This window comes from Pelobates fuscus, chromosome 6 (genome assembly GCF_036172605.1).
Source record: "Pelobates fuscus isolate aPelFus1 chromosome 6, aPelFus1.pri, whole genome shotgun sequence".
Lineage (NCBI taxonomy): Eukaryota > Metazoa > Chordata > Amphibia > Anura > Pelobatidae > Pelobates > Pelobates fuscus.
Window position 1 is genome coordinate 1,957,241 of NC_086322.1, and position 12,459 is coordinate 1,969,699.

A 12,459-nucleotide genomic window follows, 5' to 3' on the forward strand; every position below is an offset into this window, starting at 1 on the left:
AGTTATGAAAGTTGTGTAAAAGTATATTTTACACTGTATGCATTATGTGTCACACTAAGGGGAGGGGATGTGTGGGAGGTAACATCTATGTCATTGGTTCTTTTATGCCTCCCCCTGGGTGTGGCCTGTATGTGTGAGTTGGAAATAAAAGCCAGGCTGGATGAGCCAGTCCAGAGTTCCTGTTTTACCCTCAAAGTGATGTGTCGTCTCATTATTGGGGGGAAGGATTTATTGCATGCTGTTCCAGTTGACTGCTAGGAGTACAAGCCTATTTGTATGGTTCCTATTCAATGGTATACAGCATTCATATGCTTGGGAGAAATTTAAAGGTTTCTCGGATTCGGTGATTGTGGTGTCTGCCAGAGTGCTTGGAGTCCTCAGGAAGCACTAGGAGCATCCATTAACGGAGGTACCAAGTCGGGGTGCCAGGCGATCCGTTACAATTGGGAAGTGAGATAATCGCTGATACGTTACTGATTATTATATATCATTGGAGAAGTGAGATAATCGCTGATACGTTACTGATTATTATATATCATTGGGGAAGTGAGATAATCGCTGATACGTTACTGATTATTATATATCATTGGGGGAAGTGAGATAATCACTGATACGTTACTGATTATTATATATCATTGGAGGAAGTGAGATAATCGCTGATACGTTACTGATTATTATATATCATTGGGGGAAGTGAGATAATCACTGATATGTTACTGATTATTATATATCATTGGGGAAGTGAGATAATCGCTGATACGCTACTGATTATTATATATCATTGGAGGAAGTAAGATAATCACTGATACGTTACTGATTATTATATATCATTGGGGGAAATGAGATAATCACTGATATGTTACTGATTATTATATATCATTGGGGAAGTGAGATAATCGCTGATACGTTACTGATTATTATATATCATTGGAGGAAGTGAGTTAATCGCTGATACGTTACTGATTATTATATATCATTGGGGAAGTGAGATAATCGCTGATATGTTACTGATTATTATATATCATTGGAGAAGTGAGATAATCGCTGATACGTTACTGATTATTATATATCATTGGGGGAAGTGAGATAATCACTGATACATTACTGATTATTATATATAATTGGGGGAAGTGAGATAATCGCTGATATGTTACTGATTATTATATATCATTGGGGAAGTGAGATAATCACTGATACGTTACTGATTATTATATATCATTGGGGAAGTGAGATAATCGCTGATATGTTACTGATTATTATATATCATTGGGGAAGTGAGATAATCGCTGATACGTTACTGATTATTATATATCATTGGGGGAAGTGAGATAATCGCTGATATGTTACTGATTATTATATATCATTGGGGGAAGTGAGATAATCACTGATTATTATATATCATTGGAGGAAGTGAGATAATCGCTGATACGTTACTGATTATTATATATCATTGGAGGAAGTGAGATAATCACTGATACGTTACTGATTATTATATATCATTGGGGGAAGTGAGATAATCACTGATATGTTACTGATTATTATATATCATTGGGGAAGTGAGATAATCGCTGATACGTTACTGATTATTATATATCATTGGAGGAAGTGAGTTAATCGCTGATACGTTACTGATTATTATATATCATTGGGGAAGTGAGATAATCACTGATACGTTACTGATTATTATATATCATTGGGGGAAGCCAGCTTGCACATGTATTGATTTGATAATTATCTGACTGAGGAAGTGATGCATTATTGATTATCATACTATAAACGACATGGGTAATAATGACATTATAACATAGCAAACTGAATGTATTTTATGTATATAGCAGGAAATGTCTGTCTATATAACACCCTGTGTGCTGTATGTCTAACCCGGCAGGTACCTCAGTGGTGTGCAGAGTTTGCACTCTCTCAGCAGTACAGTGAGGGCTCTGTGGTCTGCTCCCAGCCGCACACTGCCGCAGCCGTCAGTCTGGCTCTCAGAGTTGCAGATGAGATGGATTTAAATGTGGGACACGAGGTAGGATATTCCGTCCCACATGAAGACTGCACTTCCCCAAACACCATGCTGAGGTAAGACCCCTGCTATCTGGGAGAGTTAAATTAGAAGGGAGGTGCTTGACAAATGTGGTAATTAGGAAGAGCGCTCCGTGAAAGAACTCATGGGATGGGATTATGGCAGAAAAGCTTGGATTTTTGGTTTAATAGTCAGAATACAATGAGTATGGTCGTTTTGGCAGAGCTTAGATTGAGCAGGAAACATGGGTGGTATAATGGCAGAGAGTGCGCTGTGGGGTAACGTAACGGCAGAGAGTGCGCAGTGAGGTAACGGCAGAGAGTGCGCGGTGGGGTAACGTAACGGCAGAGAGTGCCGGTGGGGTAACGTAACGGCAAAGAATGCGCGGTGGGGTAACGTAACGGCAGAGAGTGCGCGGTGGGGTAACGTAACGGCAGAGAGTGAGAGGTGGGGTAACGTAACGGCAGAGAGTGCGCGGTGGGGTAACGTAACGGCAGAGAGTGCTCAGTGAGGTAACGTAACGGCAGAGAGTGCGCGGTGGGGTAACGTAACGGCAAAGAATGCGCGGTGGGGTAACGTAACGGCAGAGAGTGCGCGGTGGGGTAATGTAACGGCAGAGAGTGCGCAGTGAGGTAACGTAACGGCAGAGAGTGCGTGGTGGGGTAACGTAACGGCAAAGAATGCGCGGTGGGGTAACGTAACGGCAGAGAGTGCGCGGTGGGGTAACGTAACGGCAGAGAGTGTGCAGTGGGTTAACGTAACGGCAGAGAGTGCGCAGTGGGGTAACGTAACGGCAGAGAGTGCGCGGTGGGGTAACATAACGGCAGAGAGTGCCGGTGGGGTAACGTAACGGCAAAGAATGCGCGGTGGGATAACGTAACGGCAGAGAGTGCACGGTGGGATAACGTAACGGCAGAGAGTGCACGGTGGGATAACGTAACGGCAGAGAGTGCGCGGTGGGGTAACGTAACGGCAGAGAGTGTGCGGTGGGGTAACGTAACAGAGTGTGCAGTGGGGTAACGTAACGGCAGAGAGTGCGCAGTGGGGTAACGTAACGGCAGAGAGTGCCGGTGGGGTAACGTAACGGCAAAGAATGCGCGGTGGGATAACGTAACGGCAGAGAGTGCGCAGTGGGGTAACGTAACGGCAGAGAGTGCGCAGTGGGGTAACGTAACGGCAGAGAGTGCGCGGTGGGGTAACGTAACGGCAGAGTGTCCCGGTGGGGTAACGTAACGGCAAAGAATGCATGGTGGGAAAACGTAACGGTAGATAGTGAGCGGTGGGATAACGTAATGCCAGAGAGTGTGCGGTGGGATAACGTAACTTCAGAGTGCATGATGTAACTATATATATATATATATATATTGTTTTTTTTTCTTCTGTCATGTGTGCCCAGGTTTTGTTGGGATTCCCTGCTGCTGCATGAACTGACCTCTAACCCTCTGCTTCAGGAGGTTGGGGTGGTCATTTTGGATGAGGTAGACGAGCGCACAGTAGCTTCTGACCTTCTCCTGGGTTTACTTAAAGATGTTACCCGTCAGAGACCTTTGCTGCGCCTGGTGGTTATGACATCACCAGGAATGGAGAAGCGCTTCCTGGAATTTTTGGAGGATGGTGTATCTGTGGTGAGGATCCAAGGTCAGGAGACCGTGCCTCAGGTGGTATACCGTGCCTCACAGTCCCACGACCCAGTCTTGGCTGCTTGTCATATGGTTTTAGATGTCCACCGCCTGGGGGATCCAGGAGATATTCTGCTGTTCTTGGCCAGCGAAGAGGTGAGTCCCTATCACTCAGGGTTATTGAACAAGCTGAGTGATCAGTGGAGAATGTGTGCTTGGCAGGAACAGAGCAGCCGTCATCTAAATTACTGCTTCTCACACAATAATTAAAAATAGTGAGAGCACACACAATAATTTTACCAAAAATTTATAAACAAAACCTTACTCAGAAAAGAATCACAGTGGATTTTCTCCTTCAAGACTCTGACCCCTCTAGGTCTTAATGAGGAATTTAATTACACGGCATTCATACATTAATAATATCCATCTCGGTACTTAATACTCCAGACAGGCTTCTCTCTAATCCCGCAAGTCGCTTAGTTGCCCTTAATAATTTATTACCCCCTTTCACGCTACAGCATGTAACTATTTGAATTTTGTTTATGATATAAAACGTAACACCCAAACTGCCTTATTGGTATCTGGAATTCCCACTATTAATGGGGCACTTCTACTATACCACTGCAGATATCCCTATTGATTTACTTTCAGTCCATGTCTATATAATCCCTCTATTCAAAAATAAGAATACGGTTATCCCAGGACACCGTGAGTTCTTTTGATTGAGTTGAATTCCTCTGACTCTGCGGGTTTCTATCCATAATATAAACCCCCCTTTCCCCCCCCCCCCCTTCAACCGGCATACCAGGCGTCCGCACTATATTACCGGACACTATCCAATTGTGCTTGTGTTTCTACCTGTAACAAGCTATATCTAGCTAGCGATCTTCACATACCGATCTGTACAAATTGACAACCTCTAGTACTATGCACCACTCCAGGACAGCAACTGATACTGTCGGTGTACTATCACCAAATAAATAATGTCCAAGTATTCATATCTCCTCCTATCTAATCTATACCTACCTATCATCCCTACAAGTATAACAACTGGGGCGCCGCCACAATATTAACTTATCAAGATTATCATCATTTTTATGACAATTTTTTATTTGAATACCCCTCCTATTGGCTGACATGCCAATAAACTTGAGTCCACCGATGCATTGACCACGGATGTTCAGCCAATCTAATAATATTTTAAAGGACGTAGGCTTCTCCTTAACCTTTTTCAGCCATTTCGGCCACCATACTCCCTGCATGAATCAGTGACCAATCAGATGCAAGGGCGGCCTTTTTAAACCCTAGCATGTCGGGAAATCATTTCCCCCTGATGAGCCTTTGAAGTAAGGCGAAACGCGCGTCGGGGCGCGACGATTCAACATTCCCTATCACTATACTTACCAGACTCTGCCTGCTGTGTTTCTCGTCACCTCCTCCCCCCCTACACTCCGCATTATTTTGATTATTACCTACCCGTAGTGGGGAGATAGCGGACGAACAGTTAGGGACACACACCGATCACGGTATGCAATAGGAGTCAGCGACTGAATCTGTAGGCTAGAGCCTCTCTGTACATAAAGGGGTCAGTCTGCCATTTCTCAAGCAGCTTAAACCTTCTTATCTTCCTTTCCTATACCAGGTACCCTTGAAGGTACCCTTTCTCACTATCTCTACCTAGGAACTTTGAGATCCTGTCGACCTCGGTCACTAGCCTTAACGGCATCATTTGGTATAGGTATTTAGAGCAGTTACATCTGCCATTGATGAAACTAACCCAATATGACTCCTTAATACGGATTTAGGTACCTGTATGCTTTGCTGGACACACACTCCACCGCATACAACTTTGACTACAGGTTCACTCGCCGTGATAGGAATAAGATACACTTTCTCTGTAGTAGCATCCCTCTTTAGTCAAATTACACAAAAATACACTGCACTGTATCTCAAACTCTGACATTTTGATACGAGTACAGCTCATGACAGTATCTTTATTTGACCACCTGGGATATGCTACAGTGTATACCCCTGTTGATACACAGGAACCTAATCTGCAGCAGCATTCCCTTTTAGTCGAACCACCGATAAAAAATACTGTACTGTATCCTAAACCCTGATACTTTGACACAAGTACGGTTCACGACACTATTGGTATTCGACCACCTGGGACACGCTACAGTTTATACCCCTGTTGATACACAGGAATTGTGTGGGCTTCTCACCGTCAGCTTACTGTGGCAAACTGGTGGAAATTGCCCAAGTACACAACAATTTTTAGTTTTATCCCTCATAATCTGTGAGGGTCTTTTCACTATTTACTTTCTTTTTTCCTCTGTATTGTATATACCCCTGTATCATTTATTATACTATTATTTTTTCTCTTCATGCCCTCTACCCTAGCTGCCACTATTGACTCATGGTCTAGTTAGACAGCGACGGCCGAGTTTCTTTTTCTATATTGGCGTCTCTAACCCAATGATTAAAGCATAGTTCAGTTTTTAAATTGTTCACATTAACCTAATATAGGCAATGAGATCAGACTCTCTCTCTCCCTATTTACCTCCAATTCTCTGTGGGTCACCCTCTGCTTTTCACTCTGTTCTCATGAGATTAATTAACTTTGACCCTTTGGCCATCTCCTATTAAAATGGGATAGTAAGTGACTCAAATAATGCCAACATGTGTTTTAAACTTGTGGGTGGAAGTGTGTTGTTCTCAATTGTGAGGAAATCGTCTAAATAGTGAATAACTGAGGGTCATTTGCATACATTTAGTAACAACCAACATAAAGCCTCTGCAAATGTGTCAAAAATACGCGGACTGCTTTTAGAGCCAAAAGTGAGACGGGGGAAGAAGTAATATAACCCTTCCCATTTAATGTCGTGAAGGTACCAAAGTGTAGGGTGCATGGGAAATAATTTGAAGGCATTCACTACATCCGTTTTACTTAACCATGCCCCTGTGCCTGCTTTAATGATAGTCCCAATGGCATGGTCGATAGTGGCGTAATGTAGTGAAAACTCTTCAGATGGTATGAGGGAATTTAGGCTAGGGACCGTGGAGGAATGTGGTGCAGATAAATCAATGATCAGCCTAGGTTTAAGTGAGTTTTTTTCCCCGTGACAATCCCAATGGGATTGGTTCTCCAAGAAGTGAAGGGTGGTGAGAGGAAAGGACCCAGCAAAAACCCTTGGTTCACCTCGGTTGTGATAAGTTTATGTACCAGCTGTGGGTCATCTAGTGTGGAAAGTAAGTTGTCACATTCCAGTGTGCCTGTAGGTAAATGTATCAACCCTGTGTGAAATCCCTCCGACAGTCCTGTTATGAGATAGTCACTGAAATGTCGTGATGGGTGTAGACGTAGCAAATCGGTGAATAAGCTGAGGTTCACGCATGTGAGATAGGGTTTTGGGAAAGCTTTATTTGGGCACATTGTCTTGGAATGGGCCCTAAAACAGGGTGAACAAACAGGCATCAATCTACAAGAACTAAAACCACAATTGCCAGCATTAAAATTGTTACACACTTGGGATTTGCCTAAGAAGACAATATCTCTTCCCAGTTTGTCTTTCAAACCTTTATTAGGTCTTGGGGGGTTAGTTGCTGCTTGGTTTTGCTCAACCTCTGCTGTATTAGGGCAGAAATTTGTGCTGTTGGTTGCTGATGAGCATACTGCACACGTTGGGGGTCTGAGGCCTGCAAAGTGACTGCAGAATAGCTCAGTGTCCAACTTGTTCCAATTAATGCTTAAATTGAACTGAGCCAGAGCTGCAGCCACCTTTGCAGAGAAGGAACGGTGGTAATCGTAAAATGCTGTACCACCGTATTTGTGCCCCAGATCCACCAACTTGTGCATGTACGCATCCAGCTCGGCTCTTTTCCCTGGGTAGACAGTGCAATATACATCCCTATAGATGCCAAACCCTAATACAAATTCTGGGATGTTCAATTTTTTGTTCAGGCGAGGGTTTCTAGCCCTTAGGACTACAGAAATGTCCCCACAAGCAAAGGTCCTGTTCTCAAGGACATCCTGGGAGGCAATGAGCAATGAAGCTAGGTTAACGTCCTTGCCCTCCAGAATGTCCTTTTTAAGGTGAGCTGGGACCATTTGTGAGGGATCAATAGATTCTATATCTGCCGTAGCTGTCAGGGTATTACCGGGTAAGGTATTAGCAAGAGGCTTAGTGGTGACCGTTGTGTTTGTAGTGGACTGACTAGCACTACCGGCCTCCAATTTGTCCAGCCTGTCGCTGATTGTACCAATGGATGTCATAAGGGACGTCATCATAGCATTAAATGCTGGTACTTGGGTCCCGCTAGGGCCTTCCCCTGCCTCGGAGTTGTCAGTGGTAGCGTTCAGTAGCCTATACAACTCCGCCTTTCTAGCTGTAGCTGGGAAAGGTATGCAGCGTCTTCTGAGTTCTGCTGTAAGACATGGTATTGTCCATGAGCTAAGGGATGCAGGGCTATTCACATCTGTACCAGGACCAGGGGTGGCAGGCCTAGCAGGTGTGCTAGGTAGTGATAGTTCTTCAGGGATATCTGGCATTAGTGACATAACTGAAATTATAAAATATATATAGTCAGTCGTATGTAATGGTTTTGTGGGTGGGTACTGGTGGGCTAGCTAAATACCAAGCGGTGAAACAATTAAGCTTTTTTGAGCATGACAGATGAGTCCCTGCTAGTTGCCAAGCGGCTTGAGAGGCACTATCTATGCGTGGGCCCGAGAGGAAGTTTTGAGGCCACCGAACGTTGTGGCAGGGTGTTGGCCTCTCGGTGTCAATTAAAGCATAAGAAAGATTGGGAGTGACAGGTGAGGCATTGATGCGAGGCGACTAGCTATGATTTGGCCCGAGGGACGTACTACCTCCGAGTATGAGGTTGGGGATGTTGGCCTCGCGGGACCACTAGCCTATGGATTAAGACCAGAAAATATTTTATCTAATTGGGCCACCTAACCTAGGACCAGTACCCCTTAAAGCTTTTAGGAAGTAGTGGGTTCTGGCGTAGTACCTGAAAAGTGAGTCAGGCTGATCTCTTAATGAAGAGTAACTGTGATATTGTCGGGTGGTTGACCTGTGGGTATAAGATGATATATAAATATCTGAATATGGGGTAGTGGTTAGGCCAGATCGTGGACCTTAGAACCAGAACCTACCCGATAATCTGCAGAGGGGATATAACCGAGAGAAAGTGACCGGCTTCTTGCTTGTAAAAGCTACCGTTCCAATGACTAAGAACCTAGAAGAGTAAATTATACACTTAACTAATATCATATGTCTTATTGGCCATTACATGAATCATATGACAATTTTTACCAACCTATAAAGAAAGTATAAATGATACCGATATCAGAATCCCCAAATCTTAGTATGACTCCCTGGTAAGGAAAAAACCTGTGGGAAGATGTCAGGGAAAATCAGGACACCAATTAAGTGTAGCATATTTATATCTTTTTTAGAAATAATGGGTGTAATATAGTTTTTGACCGGTAGGGGGCGAAATTCCCCTTAAGAATTGGATGCAAATCGTGTATAATTCGTGAGTAAATGCGCAAATTTGAATGGAGTATGGTTACATACGAATAGATACGTTTAATTGAGTAGAGAAAATAGCTATGTGTATAGCCGAATGCAGCGTTCGTTAGTTTCAGTGGTATTGACATGCGAATGATTAAATTGCCGAGCGGCGTGCTTTATAAAATGAAAGTACCGAATGCGGTTGATGCGAACGGGGCTCCGCCGTGAATTTTGCGGCGGTTTGCTTTACGGCGGGCCTAACTTACGGTTTTCCGGTCGACAAGTACAGGACGAGCTGTGCGGGCGCCGGCGGCGGGAAGAAGAGCCCGGAGAGCACCGGACAACCCAGGAGAGCACTGGACCAGGAGACCACGAGGAACAGGTAAGAGGAAAATCCAAGATGGCGGTCTGAACCGGAAGTAACGTTTCAGACTCGCCAGACCATTAACGGTAAGGTGAGAGTGGATTGGTAGCCCTTTTATAGGGAAACCAAGCCCCTCCCACAACTACAGGCCAAGCCTTCACATATATATTATGCAAATTTGACCCGTTTTCATCCGAAATGGGATAGTCCCATTTTCGGCCAAAAATAGAAATTTCGGTGCATCCCTACTGGAGATGGAAGTCCGAGTGGTGTTCGCGCTGTCGAGTGTCCAATAGTTCCACGCACTCGACGACCAAACACCGCTGTACGCGTTGGCGGCTAAAGATGGCCGCCGCCCCGTGTTCGTACATACGAACGGCAACCACCCAGCGACCACTTAGAACGTCGTGATAATCACGGTAACTGAGGTGAGAACAAGGGTCAATGGGTGGTCTGGCCGTTTGGTAGTTTGTTCGGTATGTGAACTACATGGGTCCCAGGTGTTCAGTGAATCCCATATACCGAACCACCCAGTGTAGCAAGTAAATGACAATAAAAAGGATGACAATCCAGGGATAAAGGAATACGTCACAAGAATTATTCCAATGCTTCAGAATACATTGAGCTCAGCTTTAGAATTCCTTCACACCGAATGTAACAGAGTTAGCAGCACAGCTCCAAGTCATAAAAACTAGATGCTGACTGTAGAAGAGCTCCAGTACATAGAATAGGTATCTCCACTATTCCATCCTCGTAGCTTTAAGAAACAGTCTAATAATCCAAGACACTTTCCCCCCAGCAACTAGACAACACATTCTGGGAGTCAACTGATTTCATTTTGGCCACACACAGCTTTTATGCACAGACCCCTTGTAACGGATCACCTGGCACCCCGACTGAGTACCTCCGTTAATGGATGCTCCTAGTGCTTCCTGAGGACTCCAAGCACTCTGGCAGACACCATAATCACCGAATCCAAGAAACCTTTAAATTCTCCCAAGCGTATGAATGCTGTAGACCATTGAATAGGAACCATACGAATAGGCTTGTACCCCTAGCAGTCAACTGGAACAGCATACAATAAATCCTTCCCCCAATAATGAGACGACACATCACTTTGAGGTTAAAACAGGAACTCTGGACTGGCTCATCCAGCCTGGCTTTTATTACACTAATCCACATACAGGCCACACCCAGGGGGAGGCATAAAATAACCAATCACATACATGGTTCAGCCCACACATCCCCTCCCCTCAGATAACATTAAACTCAATTATCCGGTACACTTTTTCAGCCAAGTTCTGGATGTACCCCAAAACCCGGGGGTACACCTTTAAATCCAGCATCACTGGATAGCCCTTATTCAGGGGGACAACATATCCAAAATTCAAGTCATTCGGATGAATGGTTCGTGAGATATGGGGTTCTAAAGATTTGACCGACCGCATGGGTAAAGTATCCGAAAACAGTTCCATGCATTTTGGCCCTGCGGTCGGTCACAAACAAGGGAATGAAAACAGGCGAATTGCCTGTGTTATAGAGCCTGGAGAGGGTTTGAATGAATTCCCTTGTTTGTGGGGTTCTTTCTACCGAACGGCGGGTCATTCGGTAGTTTCCATACGAATTTCTGGAAGTATGGAGGTCTCAGCGGTGTTTGCCTAGTCAAGTGTCCGATTTTAGTTCCAGACACTCGACGGCAAAACACCGCTGTTCGGTAGTTTAAGATGGCCGCCGCCACGTGTTTGTTTCCCGAATGGCGGCCACCCAGAGGACAAAGAATACATTACACTGATTGCCAATTACCCGTTTGCAACATTGTTGCAAACTGTAATTGGAGGCACACTTATTCCTGGGTGGTCTGGTTGTTCGGTAGTTTCACTCAATATAATGAATGGAGTGATTCTACCGAACAATCAGGTGAATGCTGCATACATATCCCAGGTTAAGCTTAACACACAAATACACATATAATATTACAGGCAGTACACTAGAATATGTAGCACAGTCTTAAAGGGACAGTAGTCCCAAAAGTCCCAATATGTCCATAGATGCTGTTAAAAGGGCCAGTAGCAGCAATATACAGTACAATATGCCCCAAATAACCCAGGGGCCATAGTCAGCAGGTAGGAGGCTAGCAAACAGGCTTCTCCAGGGCCCAGTGGCGAGGTTGGTTTCGCCACACCCCTACATGGGCTCTCCCATACAATAATACAGGGCTTTTCTTCCTAGGATCCTCTGTGCCTGAGAGATAATTGCGTGAGAAAAAGTTATAACTCAATTATCTCTCTGGTACAGAAACATATACAATATTCTAAAACATCCCAAAAATGCATTTTAGTAACTTTGGAACCCCACAAAAATCATAGCACCAAATAGCTTGGATCTCAGCGCACGATTTGCTGAAATAGCGCTCAGATCCCTTCGTTGGTTCGTGAAAGCCGTTCCAATGAAGTTTTGACTGGTCAGCCATGAGGTGATGCCCCAAAACAGTTCCAGAGAAAACAAAGCAACGACCGGTCATCTTTCGGGGGTTCTCACACGAACACCGATGAATCCATCCCCTGGCTTTTAGGTAGTTCATGCCTCCCAAACACAGTTTTGATAAGTGTTCGGGAAGTTGGATGGTCAGCGGGATTGCATATCCGAAAACCGTTCCACGCTGTAGACAACCATGTACCGATGCCTGTGTTCGGGAGACAAAATGGCCGCCATTTCTTTAACCCCTTAAGGACCAAACTTCTGGAATAAAATGGAATCATGACATGTCACACACGTCATGTGTCCTTAAGGGGTTAAACACATGCGTTCAATTATACGAACGGTGGCCACACAGTGAAAACACTTGAACTAATAACCAATTTGTGGTTAACAACCAGGGGTTGTCGGTAAATAAAAGGTGCGAGCAAGGGGACCACACATGTTGGT

The 12,459-nt window shown here is 44.5% G+C and overlaps 1 protein-coding gene across 4 annotated transcripts in view; it reads left to right on the forward strand.

Moving 5' to 3' along the window:
• The window catches only part of DQX1 (DEAQ-box RNA dependent ATPase 1), a 136,821-nt gene that overhangs the window by 32,644 nt on the left and 91,718 nt on the right, over positions 1–12,459 (forward strand). For all 4 annotated transcript variants that reach the window (XM_063457500.1, XM_063457498.1, XM_063457502.1 and 1 more), the window contains exons 4-5: positions 1,889–2,082; positions 3,423–3,801. In XM_063457500.1, the coding sequence (XP_063313570.1) occupies positions 1,889–2,082; positions 3,423–3,801 (573 nt within the window). The remainder of the gene's footprint in view (positions 1–1,888; positions 2,083–3,422; positions 3,802–12,459) is intronic.